This window comes from Oryzias latipes, chromosome 19 (genome assembly GCF_002234675.1).
Source record: "Oryzias latipes chromosome 19, ASM223467v1".
NCBI classification, from domain to species: Eukaryota; Metazoa; Chordata; class Actinopteri; order Beloniformes; family Adrianichthyidae; genus Oryzias; species Oryzias latipes.
Genome location: NC_019877.2, coordinates 10,567,365 through 10,594,291, shown reverse-complemented (window position 1 = coordinate 10,594,291; position 26,927 = coordinate 10,567,365). Strand labels below are relative to the sequence as shown.

The 26,927-nt window shown below is 38.5% G+C and overlaps 3 protein-coding genes and 1 long non-coding RNA gene across 4 annotated transcripts; 3 read left to right on the top strand and 1 right to left on the bottom strand.

The window, feature by feature from the left end:
- Positions 1 to 49: 49 nt before the first annotated feature.
- Positions 50 to 2,360, top strand: ppif (peptidylprolyl isomerase F). Its single transcript, XM_004080407.4, has 6 exons — positions 50 to 324; positions 405 to 435; positions 555 to 643; positions 1,422 to 1,518; positions 1,632 to 1,707; positions 1,906 to 2,360. Exons 1-6 carry the CDS (start codon positions 172 to 174, stop codon positions 2,036 to 2,038), a joined length of 579 nt encoding a protein of 192 aa, XP_004080455.1. The 5' UTR covers positions 50 to 171; the 3' UTR covers positions 2,039 to 2,360.
- A 392-nt stretch (positions 2,361 to 2,752) lies between these two features.
- zcchc24 (zinc finger CCHC-type containing 24) lies at positions 2,753 to 13,569 on the bottom strand. The gene is made up of 4 exons (XM_004080406.4): positions 13,172 to 13,569; positions 11,113 to 11,313; positions 3,783 to 3,947; positions 2,753 to 3,366 (listed from the first exon to the last, which is right to left on the bottom strand). Exons 1-4 carry the CDS (start codon positions 13,364 to 13,366, stop codon positions 3,253 to 3,255), a joined length of 675 nt encoding a protein of 224 aa, XP_004080454.1. The 5' UTR covers positions 13,367 to 13,569; the 3' UTR covers positions 2,753 to 3,252.
- On the top strand, positions 12,094 to 13,159 carry LOC110017233. The gene is made up of 2 exons (XR_002292560.2): positions 12,094 to 12,706; positions 12,981 to 13,159. It is a non-coding gene; the product is annotated as an uncharacterized LOC110017233 (long non-coding RNA).
- A 1,245-nt stretch (positions 13,570 to 14,814) lies between the features above and the next one.
- On the top strand, positions 14,815 to 26,630 carry anxa11 (annexin max4; the record flags this gene model as incomplete). The annotated part of the gene is given in 15 exon segments (NM_001104826.1): positions 14,815 to 14,864; positions 18,330 to 18,754; positions 18,836 to 18,873; positions 19,049 to 19,165; positions 19,256 to 19,343; positions 19,442 to 19,536; positions 19,643 to 19,756; positions 19,882 to 19,972; positions 20,671 to 20,750; positions 20,845 to 20,901; positions 21,002 to 21,095; positions 21,202 to 21,297; positions 21,567 to 21,625; positions 21,718 to 21,840; positions 25,576 to 26,630. Coding segments are annotated over 14 exon segments (1,527 nt in total). The 3' UTR covers positions 25,636 to 26,630.
- Positions 26,631 to 26,927: the final 297 nt, after the last annotated feature.

The following is a 26,927-nucleotide window of genomic DNA, read 5'->3' as shown; positions in this document are numbered from 1 at the left end:
ATATGATATAACTCATTGGTTGGCCCACAAAGAGGAAGTGACGTAACTTTCGCGCATGCGGGGTCCGATCGGGTAGCTCGATTTTGCATTGCTTCCCGGATTTGAGCGTGACTTTCAATCCGTTGCTGTCGTAAGTTGACTATCCGAGTAGCGGTACATAGGAACTTTAAAATGTTAAGTTTTTCCAACAAAATAAAGTTCTACTCGCTGGCGTTCACGGTCGCGCGCATGTGCAGCAGCGGCCCCGGAGCTGCTAACAAAAACCCGACGGTTTACTTTGACATTGCTGCAGGCAGCGAGCCGCTGGGGAGAGTAACCTTTGAGGTGAGACCCAACCACCGAAGGAGCGTCTCTCCGCTCGGGTTCCTCAGCTGTTCAGTAACTTTATCGTTTCTCTTGTGTAGCTGAGCGCCGACGTAGTGCCCAAAACAGCAGGTGCGCTGGCTCAGTTTTTCACCGCTACAGTACAGAAGCTAGCCTGAACAAAACCGAATTATTGTACAGTATTTTTGAATGACACGTGCACGGAATAACAAGGTTTTGTTGTCCTTCAGAAAATTTCCGAGCACTCTGCACGGGGGAGCATGGCTTTGGCTACAAGGGCTCAATCTTCCACAGGGTGATCCCTAAGTTCATGTGTCAGGTGAGCTGAAGAAGAAAAACAACAATATTTAATTTATAATTTTAATCCAAAAGCTAAATAATTGTGGCATTAAAAATTAATGTTATTGTTTATATTTTAGTTACAGGAAAATGTCGTTAAAAGAAGCTTTCCCAATTAAATGAAAAATAAGTTTACATCCCTGAGGCGTACATTTCTTCCTCATGCTTAGACATGTTTCAAATTTTGCTGACAAAGCATCAAATCGCTCAATACCACAAAGTTTCAGTTTCCCTTTTTATGCCTCAAACCGAATAACTATGAAACCAGCTCATGTCGTTGTTGCTTAACTTTGCCACCTCAAATTGTAGTTGCACAATTAAAAACAAATGGGCTTTTTTTTTCCTTCTACTGCTCATCGAAGCATTTTCCCCCATGGACAGACAAAGCTTTCACTATTCCTGTTCCTAATCAGAAGGGTGGTAGAAAAGTTAATTGGGAAAGACAAACTGTCTTTAAACCCGCAAAATTAGTTGTACATATGTTGGAAATTAAAAACTGCATTTTTTAATCAATCTAAAAAACCATGAATGCATCATTTTTGAATTTGTATTTGCACTAAATGCTATTATTGAAGATTGTAACCATTTTTTCTAGTCATAAAGCTACAGTTATCAGGAAATAGGTTGACTTCTGACACCAGCCTTCAAAATCATTCATTTCTGGATTTGTCACAAACATATTTAAAATATTTATATCTGTTTTTTCCCTCTGTCTCATAGCAGCGATGTTTTCTTTTGTTTGATATTGGGGATTTCAGGGAGGGGATTTCACCAACCATAATGGAACAGGAGGGAAGTCTATCTATGGGTTGAAGTTTCCTGATGAGAACTTTGTCTTGAAGCACACTGGACCAGGTAAGGATGCAGCTCCGTTAGAGATGCTGGAAGGACTGGAAAATGAGGTCATGTTATCTGGACCGGGTTTTAAGAATTCATTTGAATTAATGAAAGATTTTGCTGCTTTTAAGGCATCTTATCTATGGCCAACGCCGGGCCGAACACCAATGGATCCCAGTTCTTCATCTGCACCTCTAAAACAGAGTGGTAAGTTCTGGAAAAGTGGAGGTGAAGTTTGATTTATGTCATTTGTTTTCTTGGAGTTTATCATTTTTTTCCTGCAAAGTGTTGAAAGTTTAAACGACCAAACAAAGTAGAATGACTGCAAAAACAACATTTTCTCACATAAAATGTTAAGATGAAGGCTGAAAAAAATAACTAAACCTCTTCGTCTGCTTGGTTTAGGCTGGATGGCAGGCACGTCGTCTTCGGCAGAGTGAAAGACGGAATGAGCGTCGTAAAAAAAGTGGAATCTTTCGGGTCACAGTCCGGCAGAACCTCCCAAAAAATCACCATCACAGATTGTGGAGAGCTGTAGATGGCTGAGTCAGCAGGACACGCATCTGATAAAGTTACGGCCGTCTGTCGTAGCACAAAGTGCAGCACATCTGGCATAAAACTGCATAGCATTTGTTTTTGTTGGTACTGGGTCTCAGGTTGAAATGGACAAAGTGTCATGTTTGAAACTGTGAATTTTTAGGATAATTAAAGTGGTTTTAATATAACAGATTTAAGGGGAAATTAATTTTCTGTGTACCTTCTCCTCATTTGTATTTGTAAATTTACCATCATAATAGTAATAATGATGCTTCAAGGGTCCGAGTTGAAAAACTGACAATAAAAGTACCTTTTTTTTTTTTTTTTGTCAACTACTTTATTTTTGGCGGAAGTTCTTTGGAATGAATTAATTCTGATAGTTTTTGTTCAATTTTTAGAGAAAAAAAAGTAACATCTGGATCAGTTTGTTTGAAACACATCAGGGGTTATTCAACTGCAGAATGTGCAACATGTTTACCAGTCACAAAAATGAAAAACTACACAGTTTATATCAAATAATTAAAATTTAAAAAAATAGTTTGTTGTGTAGGCTTTGGCTTAACAAAAGAATTTTATGAAAAAATTTACTGTAACGCCTTACAATCAAGCTTACTGAACTAAAGTCTGGTTTATACATACATAAAAGAATATATATTGTATCATGAAAGATTAGTCTTCATTTGAGTCGAGTATAATTTCAATAATGGATAAACAGTTTGAACCCAATAATGCATTACATTTTTTATTAAAATGATACAGAAAATGAAAAAGTGGCACTTTGGATAATTTGAGATATTTGCTGCTTGGTCACAAAAAAAAAACAAAACACAACTATGTCCACACACTAAACAAATACTGTTAGTCGGCTAAAACATTCCCAAAATACTACACAATAGTATGGCTTTCAAATATATTAAATATGATGTACCTATAGGAATGCAGATACATATCATTGGTGTGGACTTGCATATTTTATACAGATTCAACTGTTCAAGCTATAAAAAAAAAGTATAAAAAATTTGAATGGGTTAGAATGTAGAAGGTTCTTAATTCACAGTTGGTGGGATTTTTTTTTATTTTTTATAAAAGATTAGAGATTAATTTTTCACATAAATTGAGTAATCCATCAAACTCTGAGGTTGTCTCCATTCTAGAAGAGTCACAGTGTCAGGAGGAAAGTTTCACCGTCATGATCTGCATCCCAGTGGAATCATGTTATTGCACACGGCGGCAGTAGTAGCCGAGGACTTTGCATTTCTCACACAGATGTTGAGGATGTTCTTTGCTCTGGTCAGACACATCAAGGCCGTCCGGTTTCTCCAGAGGTCTCTGAAACCAACCGCAGATTAAAGAACTGGAAAGCTTAACGGTGCTCACGGTTACAAATGCCATATTTATGAGCTCCTGCAGCTTTTTCCACCCTTATTTTCTTTGCTCTGTTGTGAAACCTCTCATCAGCAGCTTCCCTGTCAAACCTCCACTTTCTGCCTCCAGAGGGCGACACTGAGCTCCTTCTAGCTTCCACTTTACGCTTCTCCTTCCTCCCACTTCTAGTGTCAGAGGCCATCTCCAATTTTTAAATCACTTTTAAGCAAACATTCTAATAAAATAGATAATACGCCTGCATTCGGGGGGGGGGGGGGGGTGTAATCCCTCAAAGTTACAAAAGCTCAAATCAGTTTGTTTAAAAAAGAGGATTTAACTTATTTTTTTTAAATGATTTGATAGATTTTTCCCAACTTTACCTGCTTGTGTGGATAAACGTTGATGTGGCACTTGATGCACTCTTGACCCATGTTGGACCAAGAGTTGCCGCTCATCCACTTCCTCTTGCACTTAGGGCATTTATATTCACCAAAACATCTCTTTTTGCCCTGGTATGGGGTCAGACCTTCACCTTTGGGTCGAGCCTAAAAAAGGAAAGGAATTTAAATACACACTTTTAGCATCTCTGATCTTTTAGATCTTTAAAAAAAATTGTCTGACACATTTTCCAAGGAAGGTCTTTGGTTTCTGTAGTCTTTTATACAAAAAAATATAGATTTTTAAATATGAAGCATTTGTGCAGGGATGGTACAGATTTATTTTATTTCTAAAAAAAAAAGAACTAAACTTATTCTTATTCTCTATTGGAAAGTATTCCCTCCTACTCGTTGTTTGCCTCTGTCTGTGGGGGAACCGATGGCTAAAGAGGACCGCTTGAGGACAAATATTTCAAGGTTTCCGTCATCTCCTCCAGGACCTCACTGATCATAATGCAAAGATCTGAGCAGGAAAGAAATCAAACCCAGATGAACTTTGTAAAGAGAAAAATCCTTAATGGAGCAAAAGAAAAGTTTGTTCGGAATTAGAAACACCTTGACTCAAAAAGTTTTTACGATTTCTCCCAAATTTGCTCGCCAGGTTTAAGACCCAGCAGATATTTTCCTTTATTTTTGAGGAAATCTGATGGGACGCTCACACTTTTGCAGGCGCCTACAGCGCCGGTGGACAGAACATCTTCCTGAGGGAGGAAGCAGCTTTCACTCTCTTCAGGAAAAGAAAAACAAACCCTACATAAAAGCTCGACGACCCGCCAGAGCATCCAGGGGCACAAAGCTAGAGTTTCCATTCAGATGTGGCACACAGAGTGGACACTTTTCTTTCTTCCATATCAGAGTCAAACATCTCTGGAAGGGAGAGACAGTCTGCATTAATGCAGGATTTCAACCACTGAGCATCAAAACAGTATTTTCCAATATGGTTTTCAATATTTTTTAAAAGTATTTTTAATTATTTAAACGGAATTTAAAAACAAAGAGAGAATAAAATGGTAATTATCAGTATGGATATCCATTAACATGCAGTTTTGTGCCTCATTATTTAGTTTGTAATAGATGCTGGAAGGAGGTTTTTGGAGGAGATGGACCATCAGCTTTGTGGCTTTTTCCTTCATTCTTTTGCCCTCTGAAGCAGTTCTTTCTCTCTGCCGTGTGTCCCTCTGAGGTCATTGTTTTCTGTGCTTTCTTTTATTTGACTTACTGACTAAATTGAAAAACCAAAAGTTAAACATTCAGGATTGGGAAATTCTTCTTTCTACCATCAGCCTATTCCCAGTGAGGCAACGCTGATGACTTTCCTGCAAGCTGGAAGGAAGGCCAACTGACGGATTTTAAAGGGCTGTCACTTTGCCAGAGAGATAAAGTCAGGATGACTGTTGTCAGCGGCCTGAGGAGACGCTTCCCTGATACATTTCCATTAGATTCTGATAAACTGATGCAGGACAGTTGCCTTTTGCTCTTCTAGCTTGTGTCTCTTTTGTGTAGATATACTGTCTATCTGCAGTCCAAGAACATGTTCATACAAAAACAAAATTTTGCAAGAAATATGCAGGCTTTCCTTGGATTCATGTTCATGGGTGTTAAAGTCCCACTCCGATCATCTTTTGATTTAGTGAAAAAGTGTTTCAACTGGTCTTTTAATTATAGAGATGCCATTTTTAGCCAAAATTAAAAAAAAAACATTGTTTTCTAAGACATAGTTTGTGCAAAGCGGCAGTTGTTCATTAGAAATTGGCCTCTGAGTTGTGGGCTGGGCTGTTGGTGCTGAGTAAGGCCGACCCCATTTCCCATCATCTATCTGTTTACACGCTCCCCCTCTATTTTACAGCCCCTCGCACCCCCAACCTCACGTCAGCAATGCAACAAAGATTGCGTGCAATATAGAAGCAATCCAGCCATGCATCAGAAGAGAGCGGATCATGGAGCTTATGACCCGCCTAGTATTTGTTCTACGTCACTGCTACAAGCTTTTTCCAACTGTATTTTTTCATCTGCTGCTAATTAACAACAATTTGAATTTAAAAATGCTCAGAAAAGCGATATTAAGCTTAATTTTCTTTATATATATGTCCTCCATCATCAGAAACACGCCACAAGAACACGTTAAAAACACCATTAACACATGTTTCATCCGAGTGGATCTTATGGAAAATCGGCCTCAGCATTTACACCAACCTGAAAAAGGGGGGAATGTGTCAAATATGACACAATGAGGCATTTTTGGTTGCAAAAGTAATACAATTTTACAGTTTCCTTGTCTAGAAATGCTAACTCACCAAAGATTCATGCATGCTTAAAATTTACAAACATTACATTACAAAAAAATTAGATTTTGGGCAAAATCACAAGAATAATTTGGAGTGAAATGTCAGCCTCAATTTTCTTCACTCCAAATATCAATAATATTGAGCAATCCTCCAACAGATAAAACCTGTAATGCTGCGTTTACCAGTCCATTTACATTTAAATGTCTTGAAAAAGGATCAGAAATCCTTAATTAAGCTTCCTACTGCCTGAAATGAAAACTAATAAGGTTTTTTTATGTTAACTTAAAACTATTTACTTTAATCCCTTAAATATGGTTAATATTTAAGAGTTATAACTAAAACGATGCATCTGAGACCAGCAAGAAACTGCAGCAGATGACCTCGGCCAAGATGTTTCCACTCTGGGGAAAGAGGTTCAAGAGGTGACTGCCATCATCTGGAAAGCATCAGGACAAACAATGGACGGCTCCAAATCCTCACCCCCCCCCCCCCCCTTCTCAATCTCTACTCCCCCTCTTCCACTTTCTCCCCCCACTCCCATGAGACATGCAAAATAGACAGCTCAAGGACATTTGATAGCGTGTGGTCAATTACTCCACACTAACAAACCTGCACTTTCCCTCACTGAGCTGAATCTGTCTGAGACCGTGGCAGTGCAGGGCAGGCAGCTGTTACCAAACATGTGAAATCAATGATCTAAAAGAAGTCAGGGATTAAATCAAATATTTAAAAAAAAATGTAGACAGAGCTTTTTAAAGACCCACTCTGATGAAAATTATGTTTTTAACATGCTCTTGTAGGACATTTTCTTATGATGGGGGACCTATATAAAGACGATTTTACTGAAAATTCCATTTCTGGGCATTTCTTTATTCAAATTGTTGTAAATCAGGAGCAGACAAAAAAATACAGTTTGAAAAAGGTTGTATTTGTGACGTAGAAAATACACTGGGCGGGCCACAAGCTCCCTGCCCTGAGCTCTCAGCAGCAGGGAGGGGAAGGGGGGTCGGGCTTACTTAGAGCCAACAATCCCTCCTAAAACTCAGAGGCGAATTTTGAATGAACTTCTGCCCCTCTGCAGAAACTATGTTCTAGAAAAACTTCATAATTAAAAGACCGCTGGGAACACTTTAATAAATAGACTAAACGATGAACGGAGTAGGAGTAGGAGACACTTTTTCTGCCTTTTTTTAAATCAAAATGTAGAATTTTACAATTTTTTTTCAATTTAATTAAAAACATTACAACAGTTTCTTTAGAGGATGGGCTAATTAGGATTTTCCACTTTAATTTGAGTGATTTTTTTTTCATAAAGGGAGAATATGTACAACTTTTGAAGTGAATCAAAAGGCAGCAGGAACACATTTTCTGCTAAAATAGCTAAATAATAAAATATTTAGAAATATATACAAAATATATACATTTATGTATTATTGCATTATTCTTTGAGTCCTTTTAAAACAGAAAAACTATCACAAACAGGTCATTTATACATCCACATTATGGCTGCACGATATGAGGAAAACTCGCAATATGCGATATTGGTGATTAATATTGCGATAACGATATAATTCCCGGTATATAAACAAATAGCAAAACAACCAAAAACATAATTTCCATTTCACTGCAACAGTTTAAAAATTATACTCCAAATGACCCTTGTCGACGTAGGAGGCAAACATCAAACATAAAAGGGCTCATCTGATTGATCAACAACGTAAACGGGTCCTTCCGATTGGTTAAATGCATAAAGGGATTTATTTCATTTGTTCAATATTTCAAGCTGCCATGAGTTTGTTTTAGCACATTTAAGGTAACCATTTATTGCGATTTTCGTCGTCTTTTGCGGTATGCATATTGCACAGCTTAATGTCGCGATAACGATAAATTTGTGTATTGTGCAGGCCTAAGTACACATATATCTATTGCCTTGTTGTTTAACAGCTGCTCAAACAGACTAAACAGATAAAGGAGCAGGTTCTGTGCTTTTAAACAGCACAGTTGCAATATAAAAAAAAACGATCAGTGTGAACTTTTAAGGAGATGAAATGTGAAGTACTGCTAATTAAAACTTTTTGGAAACAAATTACACCTAAATGTTCACCATTAAGACACCAAAATGTCAAATTCTCTGCACACCGAAACTAAATCAGCAAAATTGTGTGCAAATATGTTCAAAATCTAGAGATCTTTCAGTTCCACGTTTGCAAACTTTACTCTTCTCAGCTTTTTTCTACAGTTCTATCGCGGGGACGACACGCTGCCAAAAAGCCCTCTGCTCCTTCTGGATTCTCATTAAGCTGCAGTCCTGTTGATGACAAACACAGCTGGAAACCAGCATTGTGTTTCTAAAAGAGTGAATGGCAGGGGCAGGTGGGCAAAAAAAAAAAAAAAGGAAAAGACAACACCAAGAATTTCCCAACTCCTGCTGGAAACACAAGACGTTTGAAACAGGTAGACGGTTTTACAGCAAATTGGATAGAAGTATCTTTATTCGTCTTAAATCACCAAATCCTGTGTGAAAATGACCTCATATGTGAAGGATACAAATGCTGAGATGACAAATGCTGTTTATTAAAGGAATTCTATCTCTCCTAACATTCCAGGCTCTCCTCTATCTGGCCCATCCTCCTCGGCACATGTTCAAGCCAAAAGAAACAGACAACATATATAGGAATGAGATAAGCCACTTATCAGCCGTGAAAACAAACAGCCCAAAGCAACAGTAAGAAGTCAGTGCTGCCAAGGATTCTTCACTTACAAGCTCCCGCATGGTTTAAGACCTGAGTGCAGCAGCGTTCGGTTAAAAAAAAGCGTGACAGATGTCATCGCGCCAGCTTTGAATGAACGCCATCATCTCTATGCAGTTGTATGCATCACTGCAGAAGCTACATAAACACTTAGAACGGCTTTTGTCGACAGGGGAAGACCCAAGAGTTGTGCAGAACAAAAAAAGAAATCAACTTTAGAGATTCTACGTTCCACCGGAAGAGTGATTTATTGGAGCCTGAAGGCTGGAGTAGAGATAGATACAGCCTCAATTTAAAAAAAAACATGCATTAATTGTGCAGAACAAGACATCATCGTCATTTATTTGAAGTTCAAACTAAATGAGAAAAGAACATTTGAGGGTCAAAGAGTGAAAAACTACTAGTCTCCAGGATTTTTGTTAAATCGATTGATCTCATTTCAATGGCAAGGTTGAAACAGAGGGACAGAAAATAAAGATAAAGCTAAATTTATTATTTTTAGATGGCAGTTTGATTTCAACCCAATAAACTGGAACTTTTAAGCTAAAAATATCCCCATTTCCTCTTAGAGAGAAAGTATAAATCAAGGAATTCCTGATATAATCCCTGCAATAATCAAAAATTCCTCATGTGAGGAGATTATTGAAGCAGGCTTTTCCCCTTCTATTCAAAAAATGATTCAAAGACATACACCCACTTCCTGTCCCGTTTCCAAAAACATAATGTGGAGGCTGTCATGTCTGTGTAGGGATTTTAAATGAATTTTTTTTCCCCCGACAGAAATTACTCCAGCCAAGACGAACAATACAGCAAGGCTTCCTGACCTTTGCCTCCACAGCCCCTCCGAGGAAACAATGCTCTCCTTTTTCAACCCGAGCCCTTCCCACTGTGCAATTGTCCGTCACCACTCTGTCACTTATGGATTCTCTGTACAGTAACTGGATTTTGCTTCCTAATTAGTGAAAGGTCCCTTAAAACTTCAAAGCACATTGTTTTTTTGGTTTGCAAAAAAAAAGTTGAGAGTCTGCAGCCAGACTGATGCAGTGGGGCATCAAAGGCGCACCCTATATATGAACTTCAGCTGTCTCAAGCTAAAGATGCCTCAAATTCCAGCCGTTCATTAGTTAAAGCTTCAAAAGACGCTGCTTCGACAGCAAAAGGCTGCCTTTCAACTTGATCGTTGCTTTGGATCTTAAATATCAGCTACATGTGACAAAACATGACATCATCTTTTTGAGATGAATGTTTCGAAGCAGCAGAGACCAGAAGGAAGCCAAATGACTTCCAGATTTTGAGCTTTGTCACTGAAGAAGGAAAAAAAATGTATAAACCTCCTTTGAGAAAATGTCCCTTCACTTTTCCAGGCTGACCTGCGGGGATGAAAAGCATAAAACATGCCTTTAAAGCAGAATCAAGCATTTTTCATTTTATTTTGACAGTCCCTGAAGAACAGCTGGATACCCTTCAAATGGTTTTCAATGTTAAATAATTAGCTAATTCTGGCTCTTGGCCCAGTTGTATAAACTCAGTCATACAGGCTCATTCCTCACCACTGCACTGCTCTGATCAACATCTGGGACTGGAGGCTGAAAAATGGCCACTAAACTTTAAATTTCTAAACTTCAAAAATAACTTAATCTGTCATTTTTTTCATTCCTTCCACCAATTCACCTTTTAATTTTGCAACTAATAGTTTTTTTTTTGTTTGTTAGGCAAAAATGTTAGTATGTTCAACACCAATGCTTATAATCTGGGAAATTGAAAAATACAATAGTGCACTTTATTTTGAAGTGCAAAATGAACATCTACTTTAGTCATATTTGCCAGCTCTTTGCCTACTTGTTTTTTCCTGCGATTCATTGTAGCATCGCGTCCACCAGATATTCAACTCCCTCCATTACACCCGACAAATTTCCGACATTTCCCTCTGAGCGCGATCAGTGAGGAAACACAGCTGCACCGAAAGCAGCACTCGTGTTTCTTTCATGCTTGCAGAGGAGTAATCATTTTTCATCGAGGCAAAGTTCTGAGACCAAAAACCTGGCATCTGCTGCTTATCACCAACCGGCTGGAGAACATCCAACTCAAAAATGTGCTGAGGAATCGGCTTTACGCTGTAAAATATAACGCAAACATCACAGATTATGCATTTCAGAGAGGAATAAAATCTAGAAGAAATTCCCTAAATAAATATGAAAAAAATTGGCCTAAATTAGATCCATTATACAACCTCCTCACCTGGGGGCAGTCTTTGATGTAGTGTCCCTTGTTGAAGCAAAGGTGGCACAGGTAGTTGGGTGGGGGCCTTTTGCTGGGTTTTCGGGTCTCGGGGAACAGAGAGAGGTCTGAGAAGTGCTGTGCTAGAGAACTGAGGCCATCCATGATGTTGCTGAAAGATCCCTCAGATGAGGGCCTTTTGTAGAACTTATTATTCAGACCCTGTCAGAGAAAAATGCATACAAAAATATTAGGTTTTGCAGCAGTGTTTGACCACTACCTATGTTTTAAGGTCGGTGAAATGCCAAATATGGACATGTTTGATGTAAGGTATTGAAGAAAAATAATGATTATTGTCAATCAGCAGCACCAACTGATTTTTCTGCAGTCTTTTTCCCCTTTACTGTTTTTCTGCATGATGAGAATGTCCCAAACCTAAAAAATATCTTGCTGTGACCCTGCCCGAACTGTTAGGCATGCATTGCTATAGTCCAGGGTTCTGCAACCTTTTATGCTGAAAGACCCATTTGGGTCTTATTGACTTTATGTTGATGAAAATACACTTTCTTCATGTTTTTGTAGCCATTTGAATCCATTCATTTACAAAATAAATCTTATAAATATTCTCTACAGTTAAATTATAATAGTATTTTATTTACATAACAGTTTTTACTTTTGACAGCAGCAGATCCTGGTTCCTTTCTAAATAAAATAAACTTTTTTTTTTAAATAAGATCCTCCTGCTGCAGCAGATTTACTTGAATAAAAAAGCGCAAGAAAACCAACTAACATGGTATTTTCTGATGTTATTGAATATAAACATGTAAACATTGTTGTAGAATCCATTCTTTTCGATCTATTCATGCAACTGCAAAGTTATTCTAATACTAAACCTCTCTCACAGTAGATCAACCCATAAAACATCTAAATACAAATGACAAACTTTAATTCTAAAACAGATCAACCCATTATCTATTCAAATTATTAGTATTTTTTTAAGCCAAAGAGCTGCAACGGAGGGATAAAAGAGTTTCATGTGGCTCTGGAGCCTCAGGTTGCAGACCCCCTGCTATAGTCCATCACCCTGATGGATTCTACTGTTTTGCTCCTCTGGAAGTTCAGTCGACGCCATTGTAATTCTCCAGATGTGCGGACTCCCCTCTGTTCACTGTGTGTCCTGATTGTGTCCATTTCCGCAACCGAACAAAATGCCTGTGTCACAGATTCCTTCAATCCTGATCCTGCTGGCAGGCCATGTAAAGCAGCATCTTTGTGTCTGTGGAGGAGACGGGTGCTATCCACTACAGGGAAAAACAAGAGGAGCAGCCGGATGATGCTGTTTTACAAGGCATCGTGGACAAGATCAAGGTCCTGCTGACAGTTCTGTGTGTGGATTTACACTTTATCCCAAATTTAAGGGAAGTGGAAGAGCAACAGAAGATATTGTATAGAGTTTTCATGCTCTATGCTTGTGTTTTTTGTGCAGAATGAGGCTAAAGTGACTTAACTTCAAAGTCCCACTCGCACTATCGTTTTCTAGGACATCGTTTCTGCAGAGCGGCAGGAGTTCATTAGACATTCACCTCTGAGTTGTGGGCAGGACAGTTGGCACGGAGTAAGCCTTTCCTCATTTCCCATCATCTCTTTGTTTGCAATCTCTATCAAATTGCATTTTTTGTCTGCTCCTGATTTACAACAATTTGAATGAAGAAATACTCAGAAATGTAATTTTGAGCTTAATTTTATATGAGAAAAGTGCCACAAGAGCATGTCAAAAACACCATAAACACAATTTTCATGGGAGAGGGTTTTTAAACCACTGAGCATGTCAGAGCTGTGACACTTCAAAACTTTGTAAGATGTCTTTCTCTGGTTCCTCTTCTGCGCAGAAACCAGAGGATCAGGATCTGGACCAGCATGGAAAACACATTTGCCTATACCACCCTCCACCCTGCAGCCTTCTAAAGGCAGCGGGTAGCAGGACAATATTTGGGGCAAAAGATGGGAGCTTAAAATATGGATTTCTGCAAAAAATAAAAACACAAAGTGTTTCCATTAATCATGCAAAGGGTTTTTCTACCTCACTGTTCAGATGGAAGAAGTTGCTCAGATAGTTGGAGGTCATTTCTGAAGCGCTGCGCTTGCTCTGTGCAGAAATGTCCTTTTCATCTTTGAAGCCATCAACCGAGCTGTCCGGCGTGTCTTCTAAGGACATGTAGACCCAGCTGAGGAGCTGCGCTGGTTGGTACACGCTGGTCTCCACAGCAGACATCATCTTGTCCCTGAGCGGGGGACCGCGCCTTTTTTTCTTCTTGGAACTGCACCGTCAGAACCACCGGGTTTTCTGGTTCATCCAACTTGTCTGAGTAGTACCTTTGCCTCAGCTGAATGCAAGTTTGGGTGTTTCCAGCATACAGACCGCGCGGCTGTGGAGGGTAAAGGAGTCAAAGCCGGAGAGAACAGTGAAAGTTGGAGGAGTGAAGACGCGCCAGGACTCCGCTGCGACGCGTCACAGTGAGGAGGTCCTGCTGAGCGGAGCCACGAAAAAGATGCCTTTAATCTCATCTTCTTAACGAAAAATCATTACATTTACACCGGTAGATATTTAAACTTTATTTGCTTTTCATGTCTTTTAGTATGTGATTCATCATTCACTAAAAACACTTTATCATAAAAACACAACAAAAAATGTTTTAGACTTAAATTTTAATGTGCAAAAATAATAACCACTAAAAAATAAGGTTTTTACTATCAGTAAAATTTCATTATAAACTTTTTTTCAGCAAAGGGGAACTCTTACCACAGTGAAAAGTCGCTCCTGGAGTCACTGTTGTCTTGTTTGAATTAAGTGCTGCCATCTAGTGGTATAGCAAGGTGGTGCCTCAGATTTGTTCAACAACACTAACGTCATGTCATTACAGGGTTCCAGTTTTGCTCCACACAATCTTTGTTGATTTATTTAAAAAAAATACAGATGTGAAATAGCTAGAAAAAAGTAATTATTTTCATTATAGTTTTGTTTTAAGCTCTGTTGTTGAGGTTTTGTCTTTTATCTTCACTTTTGTCATTTGTGTGTTGCAAATAAATGTATTTTTTTTCAAGTTCATTTTTTTTATTAGACATATCTATCAGCTGAATACAAAAAAATAGCATTTTAATAATCTTTTATTATTTTTTACTTTGTTTTGGACCCAACGAATATTTTACTGTCTAATAAATTTAACAAATTATTTAGAATAGAATAATAGATATATAATAATAGAATATTTCCGTATACTTTATATTGCCTTAATCATTCTTCTTTAATTGATTGATACATTAAATTATGTTTTACTATATTGTAACGTTTAGTGTTCTTCTCTGTCCACGTCATTTAACGCATCATGGAAAAGTGTGCAGTCTCCTTGTAATGTGGAGTCATGAGGAGAAAAGTCTTATTGCTGTGTTGATAGAAGCAGATAAGCCCGTGAGGAACATCTGACTCCATGCTAAACAGAGCAAAGGTTGGTTGAGAGGGAAAACACAGTTTATAGACCGCGCGGTCTGTATGTTGGAAACGCGGAATGTACAAAAGCCCCACCCACGTCTAGGCTGCGCGCGCCCTCTACTAGTCTGCTCTTCCTGGATCTGACGTTCGCATCCACCCAGTGAGTTCCCTGTTTTGAGTTTTCTTCTTCTTCAATATTTCTGGTCTAACAGGAACAACACTCGGTGGAGTTGGTAGCAGAACCTGCTAAAATATTAAGAAAAGCAAACAAGTCTGACCCTTAAAGGTAACGGCGACTCTTCGTCCCTGCTTTGGTGGAATGAGTCAACTATCCGCTCTCGAGTGTGAATGTTTACTGCGGTTTTTGGACGGTCAGTACGGAAATCGGTGTCGTCGGGGTTTGTTCTGTCAACAGCGGTTCTATACCGCGTTTATGAACGTGTGTTATCATTGAATGATTGCAGTTTGTGAGCCTTTCCTTCCTTCTTCAGACTTGATGCTAAATGCTATGATTATGTACTGTTTTAGCCACTTTAGAATATAGGAAAAATGTCGATGTGAATTTTCACGTTGGTTACTCGAGTTATAAAAAACACACGTCGTGAGTTATCGTCACTATTGTTGTTATTAATGAGTTTTGTCAAAACTACAGCAGTTTTTGGAGTTTGGAAATCACAGGCCCGTGATGCGCTGTGAATGAAGCTAAAATGCTGCTTTCGCGTGCACTTCGTAAACTTCAGGCTTTTCCGAGATTCCACGAGTGCACGTATGCTTTTGCATAACTACTGTGGTTTGAGCTGCAGGGATTCCCTTCCCTAAATATATATTTAGACCGACGTAGTATTAACCTTTTCATTACTTTACTGCTGTTTATCGCCACTCCTTGTTCGCCTTGCGACTTACTTTTTTTTGTCAAGTGCCAGTTTTACGACATCACCTAAATGCCTCTTTTGTGGGTTTGGTCATTGTTAAAAAGCAGTTGAGAAATCAGGCGTAGTTCTGGAATTCCTATTGTTTTCTGTCCATTACCCAGAATTCACGCCTTTCCACTTTCGAAGAATTTAGAATTCATACATACAATGAATTTTATACATTACAGCCCCTTTGTCTTCTTAAAAACAGAAATATTTTTTTTCTCTTAACAGATAATAGATTCTGTTATTTTTAAAGAAAAAAAGCTATTTGAAACTATATGATTTTTTTTCTTCAATGATTGGTGATCAAAGTATCCAGTATCTATGTTTATATTTAAATATGACTCCAGTTTGTTCTTTTTTTTGTACTAATTTAGATGCTGAAGCAGCATTTTATCTAAAGATTTATCAGTTATTATTTATGGCACTGGGATGTTTTAGGAAGTGTTTTTTATTCCTGGTAAATGGGAATGGCAAATATGTTATCCTACCTGTTGTACAGTCCCTGACAAAAGTCTTGTTGCTTATCCATTTTGTAGAAACAAAAGCACATAACCTCACTTTTAATGAATCCATTGGTTTTAGAAATGTCTCATATGAAAGCTAAAACCCTCCCAAATTATATTCAATATACTAAAATAAAATTGCTTCACTGAAGAAAGATTGATCATTTAATGAACACAGGTCACATTTTGGCAAGACAAAAGTTTTGTCGCCTACAGAGAGTAATGTGAAAATTCAACAAATAATTTACTTCAAAAACAAAAATATGTTGCATAACATCAGTGAATTAAGTAGTGCTACTGTGAGATCCATATTTAATATTTTGTATGACGTCCATCAGCTTGAAGGACAGCATCCATGCGGTTTGACAATGATTCATACAATTTATCGATGAAGTCAACAGGAATAGCAAAGAAAGCAGTCTTCCATGCCTCCCAGAGTTCATCAAGATTCTTTGGTTTGGTCTTCCATGCTTCCTCTTTCATTCTACCCCAGACATGCTCAATGATGTTCATGTCTGGTGACTGGGCTGGCCAGTCCTGGAGCACCTTGATCTCCTTCGCCTTGAGGAACTTTGATGTAGAGATGGAAGTATGCGATGGAGCACCATCCTGCTGCAGAATTTGACCCCTTTTATGGTTGGGAATGTAAGAGGTAGCTAATACTTCTTGATATTTTAGGCTATTGATATTGCCTTCCACCCTGAAAATGTTTTGCACACCCCCATACTGGATGTAATCCCAGACCGTGATTTTTCTGCCACCAAACTGAACTGTTTTCTGGGTGAATCTTGGGTCCATGCGGGCTCCAGTTGGTCTCCTGCAACATTTGGGCTGTGATGTGATTCAACTGAAGACTCATCTGAGAAATCCACCTTCTGCCACTTTTCCAGCGTCCATCCTTTTAGCAGGCTGCAGGCCTTGGCAAATGCCACACGTTTTTTCAATTGCCTTTTGTTTAGTACTGGTTTCTGGGCACTGATTCGACCATGGAGGCCATTTTGAGACAGAATTCTACAAACTGTTCTGGTTGACACAGGGACTTGAGGTGACCAGGCCTGGTGGAGCTCTGCTGCAGTGGAAAAGGGGCTGGCCTTGGATTTTCGAACCAACAAACAGTCCTCCTGAGCAGTTGTCTTGCGGGGTCTGCCAGACCTGGGCTTGTCAAAAACATCTCCAGTCTCTTCAAATCTTTTTCTTATTCTTTGTACTTGACGCTGAGACACAGATTGATCAGTAATTGATCACAGGTGAGGCTGTAATCTAGGATTGGGTGCATCATATGACAAGGTGACAAAACTTTTGTCTTGCCAAAATGTGACCTGTGTTCATTAAATGATCAATCTTTCTTCAGTGAGGCAATTTCATTTTAGTGTATTGAACATAATTTGGGAGGGTTTTAGCTTTCATATGAGACATTTCTTAAACCAATGGATTCATTAAAAGTGAGGTTATATGCTTTTGTTTCTACAAAATGGATAAGCGACAAGACTTTTGTCAGGGACTGTACTCTATCCAAAAGGGGACCACATTTAGTCCAGCAGCTTTGTTGACACTTGTATGCTGACATATCTTACAGACATCTATGGTGTTACATCTTACAGACATCTACATCTATGTGCTATCTTAGATGACCCCACCCTTACATTGACGTGTTCTCCCTACCATGACAAAGGTGGATAAAGGTGGAAAGATTTCATGTAATCCATGGACACCAGTGAAGATCACAAATCATTGAAGAAAAAATGTTCAGCGCACTGTCTAGTGGGTCTAGATGACCCAACTCTCAATGGTAAAGTGCCTAGGATAGCACAAGGGTTATTACTGTCTTGTGTTTTCAGAAATAACCTTGACAGACAGCAAGGGAAAAAAACCCAAAACATCTTAAAACCTCATCATGTGTCAGCTTTATCATCGCTTGCAGGGACAACAAACTGTTCACAGACTCATCCATTGTGTTATGAAACATGGGATATATAGAGGACGATTCAGGGTTCAGACACTAGTTCTTGGTGATTCATCACCATGTGGGAGAACTGCATTGAAAGGCTGGACACATGCATTTAAACAGTTAAGTGAAAGTCAAAAAAATCTTCTGTAAATATTTAATTAAATATGAACTGGGATATTTTTATTAAAAAGATCTGCTGTTTTCGTGACAACTATAAATATTGTCACCGTGTCTTCTCAAGGCACACTGTCCAACCAGTTGTATTTAACTTCAGGCTCACATTTTACTCTTCTTACCTCTGCTCGGTGCATGTACAGCTTTCCCTCTGCTAAGATATCAAGCGACGACTTGCATCAAGACTTTTATTTTGTTATTTGTTCCAGATCTCTGAAGATGAGTTACCCAGGCTACCCCCCACAATCTGGCGGATACCCACCTCAAGCAGGCGGCTATCCACCCCAAGCAGGAGGCTACCCACCCCAGGCAGGAGGCTACCCACCCCAGGCAGGAGGCTACCCACCCCAAGCAGGAGGCTACCCACCCCAAGCAGGAGGCTACCCACCCCAAGCAGGCGGCTACCCACCGGCGGCTGGTGGCTACCCTCCGGCAGCAGGAGGCTACCCTTCGGCAGGAGGTTACCCCCCGCAGGCAGGAGGATACCCTCCCGCTGCAGGTGGTTACCCTCCAGCAGCAGGGGGCTTCCCACCCCAAGCAGGCGGCTACCCTGCGCCATCAGGAGGCTTCCCTCCCCAAGCAGGAGGATTCCCTCAGCCTGGTGCTGGAGGCTATCCCTCCATGCCCCCAGCAGGTGAGGCCACAAAAACTAAAGCATGTGTAAACACTGTGAATGGAGAGACATGTGGTGTAGATACCAATATTTGCTTTCCAGGTGGAGGCTGGGGTGCAGCACCAGGTGGCTCTGGCATGGTAAATAGATTCCTCTTAACATGCTAAGTAAAGACTCAATACAGACATATGGACCTCCTCAAACTAAATATCTTGTTTGTGGAAAATCTTCTTATCTACACCAGCTTTACCTCATTTATTCCACAGGAAGTTCACCACCTTGTATCAAGTGCTAACGGCTGTCTTTTGTCTGTAGCCAGGAGGACCTCAGCAGGGATATCCAGGGGGCCCTCCCCCAGGCAAGCCCATGCCAGGTTATCCTGGGCCCTCACCAGGTGGAGTTCCAGCCAACCCTCAGGCACCAGCCATTCCTGTAAGATACTTTTCTTTTTTTTGTTAAAGTTTGTTTCAAATTGGTCATCCAACAATAAGATGAAAAAAGAAAATGTTTAATTTCAAATAGAAAGGATACAGGGGCTCCATCAAAGATTTTCCAGGCGCTGACCCACTGAGGGATGTGGAGGTACTCAGAAAGGCGATGAAGGGTTTTGGTGAGTGAAATGTTGTCATATGACCACAGTTATAATTTACTCTGACAATCAGTTCAACTTTTTTTTAATAAAACACTATGATTTTGAAAACGGAACAGGAACTGATGAAAAAGCAATCATTGAACTTTTGGGAAATCGTACCAACAAGCAGAGGGTTCCGCTGGTAGCAGCCTACAAAACCACCTACGGGAAGGTGAGCACAATACTCTTGATTTGTTTTGTGTTTTTTACAGTTTCAGTTGTATTTGATTTTTTTTTTCCGTGCTGCACTTTACATGGAATTGTTTGTTTTTTCCTAGGATTTATTCCGTGATCTGAAGTCTGAGCTCACTGGAAACTTTGAGGACTTGGTTGTTGCCATGCTTAAGACTCCCACTCAGTTTGATGCATCTGAACTCAGAGAAGCTATAAAGGTTTGGAAATTGGAATGAATTGGCGTTAACTCACATTTGTCAGAGTCAAAGCCAAACAAAGTATAAATATGTACATTACAAATTGACTTGAATGCCTTTAAATGCCTTTATTTCTTTATTTTCAGGGTGCAGGAACTGATGAAGCTTGTTTGATTGAGATTTTGTCCTCACGTTCCAATGCGGAAATTATTGAGATCAACAAAGTCTACAAAGCTGGTAAGTCTTTTCAGTTGCCTCTTTAACAAGCATTAATTCAAGAATTAATTTAATTTAAAGAATTAATCAAAGAAGCTTTTATTTTGAAAGACATGTCTTCAATTGCTTACTTCTGTCAGAAAACCCTGTATTATCATATATGACAGGGGTGTCAAACTCATTTTCACGAGGACCACATCAGCATAGCGGCTGTCCTCAAAGGGCCAGATATAATTTATTCATGTAACTAAATGTAATGAAAAATAAATGTAACTACTTCTTAATGTGTAAACAACTCATTATTTATTTATTATAACTTTTTAAAGTAACAATTATAGTTGGATAGAAAACAAATGTTTGCTTGTTACTCTAGCTTAAATCCTTTCTATGATTGATTCTGACAGGTTGGATCATAGTGACAGTATTTAATTCCTAATGTATAGTTGCCCAATCCGATATTTCAAGGATGATTCCTCCTAGATATGAATAAATACACAATTTTTTTATTTTTTACTCCAAGAAATTAAAAACTTTTATGCTCTTGCGGGCCACAAAAAATGCCATGGCGGGCCACATTTGGCCCGTGGGCCTTGAGTTTGACACATGTGTTCTATAGCTTTGTGTAGAATAGTACTGACAGAGAAAATTTGGGAAGAAACCAGCTAAAACAAATGCAAATATCATGCAAACTAGTTTGAATTCATCCATCACTTTGGCAGAATATGGAAAGACCCTGGAGGACTCCATCAGCAGCGACACCTCTGGTCACTTCCGTAGACTCCTGGTTTCTCTTTGTCAGGTATTCCTTCTAAATCTTCTGGATCATTTGTAGCATGCATTGTTGATTAAATCCTTCTCTGACATGTTTGCATTTTTTTATTTGATCATTTCAGGGAAACCGCGACGAACGCGAGACCGTTGACATTTCTTTAGCCAAGCAGGACGCTCAGGTACTCATTTGAATCTGCCCCCGTGTCAAATGTCCATGTCAAAAACAGAAGGGAAATGTTTCAGCCTGTTGCTTAAAAACTCCCATTTGTTCTGTCTCAGAAACTGTACGCGGCTGGGGAAAATAAAGTGGGAACTGATGAGTCCCAGTTTAATGCCATCCTGTGCGCCCGCAGCAAGCCGCACCTGCGGGCAGGTGTGTCATTTCTACACACCGTTGCTAAATATGTTGATTTACTCATTTAAGAACAGGGATTGTAAACACCTGGTTTGTGGGTTTTTGTTTTTGTTTTCTGCATCAGTTTTTCATGAATACCAGCAGATGTGTGGGAAGGAAATTGAGAAAAGTATCTGCAGAGAAACATCTGGAAATCTGGAGGACGGCATGGTGGCTGTTGGTAAGTCATCAAAGAACTCTTTCTAAAGCTCAGACTATTTCGATGAGTAAAGTTAACTTTAAATTTGTTGAATGTAAAACTTATGCTTTTAAAAGTTCTGCTTTAAATGATTTTTCTCCATTTTTTGCCCATCTTTTTCCCCAAAGAGAATAGAATAAAACTTTATTGATCCCACAAAGAGGCAATTGTCTTGGTACCAAAGCTCGATTTAGCTTTATTGAATTCTAGTTATCTATTGTTATAGATTGAACCTTTCTCAACTCTTTTAGTGAAATGCATCAAGAACACACCAGCCTACTTTGCTGAAAGGCTCCGCAAGGCCATGAAGGTACAAAGGAAATGTTCTGAAGCGTCTTTCCTGATTGGCAATTTTCAATGTTTGCTGCTCGGCATCATGAATGGGTTCGATTGTATTTGTAGGGCGCAGGGACCAAGGACAGAACCCTGATCCGCGTGATGGTATCCCGCTCTGAGGTGGACATGCTAGACATCCGGCAGGAATACCTGAAGGCATACGGAAAGTCGCTGTACACCGACATCTCTGTAAGTCGTTTTGTTCATATGCAGATACGAAATGGAGCAAACAAATTGGAAATTCTAAAAAAAAAGTTTTGAGTTTTATTTTCAGAAATAAAACTTCCACATTAGCATAAGCTTTTATTTCTTGCAGTTTTGATGATAATCCTCTTAAGATGATGAAAACCTAAAATCTTCTGCATCTGAAAATCATTATCCTACCCTAAATTAATAAAAATATATATAATTTTTCAGCACAAATCTCAAAAACTATGTTCATTTCTTTGCATTGAATACTTGGTTGAGCTTCCTTTTGCATGAATCTAATGCATGGAGGCTATTAGGCTGTGGCACTGCATAGGTGTAGTGCAAGCCCAGGTTCTTTTCTTAGCGACCTTCAGGTCATCTGGATTGTTGGATCTGGAATTGCTCATCTTTTTCTTTACAGCAGATGAAATATTTTCTGTTGGGTTCAGTCAGGCACGTTTGCTGACCATTTAAGCAAAGTCACTCATTGATTTTCAAATAGAAAGAATTAAAATTGCTCTCCTAAAGCAAGGAAGAAAACTGAAAGGAACAAATGTTTACATGAATGAACATCTAACCAAGAAAAATACTGACATCTTGGGGAAAGCACAGTTTCTCAGAAAAGAAAAAAAATACAATCGACGTGGACAACAAACTGCAAAATTTTTAATCAGACTAAATGGCCCACCTGAGCAGGCAAGTCATCGCAATCAGAGAAATGGAAGAACTGGATCAATTTTGATAGAAAATGTACAGACCTCTCTAACAAGAAAAAAAACTATACACAATCATGGACGTAGACATTGACCCAGATACCTATTTCTTTGACTTTGTGAATAACCACTGCAGTTATTACACAGTAGAAGAATCCAATAGAAACACAAATCCTAATCACTAACTCTCAATCATACATTTGAACAGCAGAAGCTTATACGCGAATCACCAAACCATTGAAGAATACCTTTCAAAATAATTGCAAGATAAGAAACCTGGTTAAAGGCAGAAAAGGGCTTACACTTCCAGCTTGAGAGCTATGACTTTCACTATGTGAACAGGAGAAATAAGCAAGGCGGGGTGGCTCTTTACATACACAACAGTCTTAAACACAAAGTTGCTGAAACAATGTCTGGCTGTATTGATGATGTCATGGAATATATATACGTAGGGATTAGTACCGGTATGGAGAAACAGGGAAACATCATAGTCAGCTGCGTGTATAGAGCCCCTGCATCAGACATGGAAACCTTCACAAGTGCCATTGAAAACATGTTTGCTAATATTTCCAAAAAGGTAATATTTCTTTATGGCGATTTTAACATAGATTTGTTGAACCCAAACAATCCCACCAAAACAGAAGATTTCAGGCATACAATGTACAGTTTCCCATTATTTAACAAACCCAGCAGAATAACCACAAACAGTGCAACCTTGATAGATAATATTTTCACCAACTGCCTAGAAAACAGAATAAAAAGCGGACTACTAATGACAGACATCAGCGACCACCTCCCAGTATTTTCAAACTAAGAATGCGTTTGCAGAGAAATAAAACAGAAAAAGAAAATAGTTTATAGAAGGAAACTAACAGAGGAGTGAATAAACGGATTTAAATCAGAACTACAAGCACAAACCTGGAAAACTCTGGATGAAAGCAATGATGTCAACGCACCTTATGAAATATTTATACAGGAGTTTACATCCATATAGGAAAAAAAACTGCCCACTTACAAAATCCTGTAATGGAAAACAACATAACAAAACCCATGGATGACAACTGGACTGAGAAACGCATGCAAAAAAAAAGAACAGTTTATACAAACAATTCTTAAAAAACAGAACTGTGGAAGTGGAGCAGCGATACAAAAAATATAAATAAATATCAGTATTAGGTCCCACACTGTTCATCTTGTACATTAATGACATGTATCAAATACACTTTCTATATGCAGACGACACAATTATAGTCTGTACAGGGGAGAACCTCAGGGAAACTGTAAAAATAGTAAATACAAAATTAGGGAAACTAAAACAATGGTTCAATAGAAATAAACCTTCACTCAGTGTTACCAAAACTAAATTCATGATTTTCGGAAATCGCCACATTCCTGCAGATTTAGAAATAAAAGTTGCTGTTGATAACCATGTTCTGGAAAGAGTGACTGAAATCAAGTTCCTTGGAGTAATTATAGACGACAAAATAAGCTGGAAACCACAGGTAAAGCACGTCAGAGCTAAACTTACAAAAAGCATAGCAGTGTTGGGAAAACCGCGACATACTCTCACTCACAAAGCACACTTACTATTATATTCATCCATAATACTACCATATTTACAGTACAGTGTAAAAGTTGGGGGGAAATGGTTATAAAACAAACCTACAGTGTTTATATATCTTACAGAAAAAGCTGTTCATGGAGTGGATTATGGGACACATACAAATACTCTATTTTTAAAGTCAGGTTTATTGAAACTATGGGATCTAGTGAAACTGAAGACGGCTCTCATCATGTAATAAGCCAGATACAACTCACTTTCAATAAACTTTTAGCAAATGTTCAAAGACAGAGACGGGAGTTACAATCTAAGAAAACAACTGAATTTCAAAAAGCAGTGCATTCGCACAACAAAAAAGAAAATGTGTGTATCTAATTGTGCTGTGGATTTATGGATTGGATGAAGGTTTAAAACAAAGCAAAGGTTTACATCTATTCAAAAAAACCTACAAGAAGTAACTAATAAATATAGTATAGGGCCAGAAACGATTGATTAAACAAAAAATGTCACTTTTGCACAGTTGCTATACAGAATTGTAATGGGAAATTTTTTGTACATATCTGTAAATAGAAATACGCACATCATCAAGTTCTGTAAAAAGGGGTGTGATCAGACAAGAGTTCTCTTTAACCCACTCCTTTTTCAAGCACACTGTATTGTCTTGACTTTTAAACCATTGTGTTGAGTTTCCATTTGTGTTTGAAATAGAAAACTGAAACTGAACCAATTTTTAGTACTTCTGGCAGAGTTGGGGCTGGAAAATAAAAACTGCATCTCCGCACAGCATGTTAGCAGAGGAGGGTAGGATGTGTTCTAGAGTTGACTGGGGACATTAGAGAACACGATTGACCAACAGCAGCAGGTGATGCATCATCACTGATCATTAAAAAAATGACTTGGGGACCAATGAGCAACAGTCCACTTCCCTTTCTCCTTGGCATCTTTGTCTTTGACACTTACAAATACAACATTCATGTCTAGTTTTCATGCGTGTGTTGGCTCTTGAGGCATCACTCCTCTGGCTGCTCCACTAAATTCTTGAATGGATTTTGTTCGACAATCCTGCAGGTATCCATGTTTTTGGTTCAACTATTTTACTACACTTTTTTTTCCTTCCACTTAACTGTGCTTGAATACAGCACTCTCTGAACAACCAGCTTGTGTAGCAAAGACACTTTTATGGGTTGCGGGTCCGTAGATTCCATTTGATTGTGTAACCTACTAACCCAGACTAAAACACCATTTGAACATTAGGAAACCTTTACAGGTAATTAACTGATAGGAGAGATAAGAACGCAATTCCACTAGTTAATAAACATTTATACTTGTTTCACTTTTTGAATTGATTGATAAATATTATGAACCTTTTCCAAGATATTTTTATGTGTCTGCTTATACAGATATCAACATTTTTATTTATATACATATAATTGTGGTGTTTTTTTTTTTTTTTTTTCTCAGGGTGACACATCTGGAGATTACAAGAATCTGCTGCTGAAGCTGTGCGGTAGTAGTGACTAGACCGGAGCTGCAACTGTTGTCGTCAGGACATTGTATATGTCCAGACACACACAAAAAAAGTAAAACTAGGAGGGTTTAACACAACATATGAAGCATGCAACTAATTTTAGTGGCACCTAATCATTGAAAATGAGATATATTAAAAGATGCATTTAATGCTTGTCAAGTAATCCTGTATGTGCCTAAACATTTTATTATTTCAAAAATTACCATATTACTGTTCTAACTACATCGTACTTTAGTAGTTGAGAGGTTACAAAAAATTCAAGGTAATGTTATAACTTTAAATCCTTGATTTAGATTAGTTTCCGTTGCTAATAAAGAAAACTTTATTTGAAAAAACAGAAATTTTGTTTAAAAATGTATGGAACTTTTATTCCTATATTACAGATATAGTTAAAGTCACTGCATTTGTCTATGTTTTCATCCATCCATCTTCAAATCCTGCATCCTGTGTACAATCACAGGGTCATGGGGTCACTTACCTCAACTTCTCCAAGGGGAAGGAAAGGGCCAATCTAAGGCCCATTCTGTTAAGGCGCACTATAATTATATTTCAGGTCAATCAGACATTTAAAACCCCCTTTTTTTCTTTCAATTAAAACGTTAATAAATGCACATTTATTTGCACTTGTAATTCTATGCATTAATGCCAATACTACGTTTTGCCTTTTGCTCAGTGCAGAGAAGCCAAAGTCTAAACACAGTTCATTATGATGCCTCAAAACAGCAGATGCAGCTGCATATTTTATACTTTTTTTCTTTTCTTGCAAAAAACAATCTGTAGTGGTTTTGAAATTTCTATCATAACTATTTTTGTTCATATGATGTTGCTGTCTGTTCTGTCCTTTGCTGGTCTGCTGTTCTGCCAGTAGAGGGCTCTTGGTTCACATCAAACGTCAGTCTGTACTGACTGTGCTGCAATTTGACATCCACTTTAAACTAAGTTTAAATTCTACTTTTACCTTCAATAAAAGTCACTTTGTTGTGTTTGAGTTTGTCCTGGACTTTGTCGTGTTTTTGCATGAAAAACAGAGTCAAGCTTTGTCGCTTTGGGTCGACGTAGGCGGATTATTTGCCTTGTAAAACTGGACTGTTTTGCATCATTTTGGTTTAGAGCAATGCTGCATCTATTGAGATGAAGAGGCTGCAAAAATAAAAGATCCCTTTGGTCCTTCAGAGGAGGTGAAACAATGTTCAGGTAGACTTTCCAGCACAGAATACATAAGCTTTTTCGCAAAAATATTAATAGTAATGGAAATACTAAAGGATCCTTTTCGATTCTACTTACC

Excerpts from the sequence above, each read along its gene's own strand:
- zcchc24 (XM_004080406.4), bottom strand. The coding sequence starts at position 13,366 with ATGATGTCTGCTGTGGAGACCAGCGTGTACCAACCAGCGCAGCTCCTC. Across the intron at positions 11,314-13,171 it reads TCTTCCATCTGAACAGTGAG|GGTCTGAATAATAAGTTCTA; the intron begins GTAGAAAAACCC and ends TTTCTCTGACAG. Across the intron at positions 3,367-3,782 it reads ACGTTTATCCACACAAGCAG|AGACCTCTGGAGAAACCGGA; the intron begins GTAAAGTTGGGA and ends GGTTGGTTTCAG.
- ppif (XM_004080407.4), top strand. The coding sequence starts at position 172 with ATGTTAAGTTTTTCCAACAAAATAAAGTTCTACTCGCTGGCGTTCACG. Across the intron at positions 325-404 it reads TGGGGAGAGTAACCTTTGAG|CTGAGCGCCGACGTAGTGCC; the intron begins GTGAGACCCAAC and ends TCTCTTGTGTAG. Across the intron at positions 1,708-1,905 it reads TGCACCTCTAAAACAGAGTG|GCTGGATGGCAGGCACGTCG; the intron begins GTAAGTTCTGGA and ends TGCTTGGTTTAG.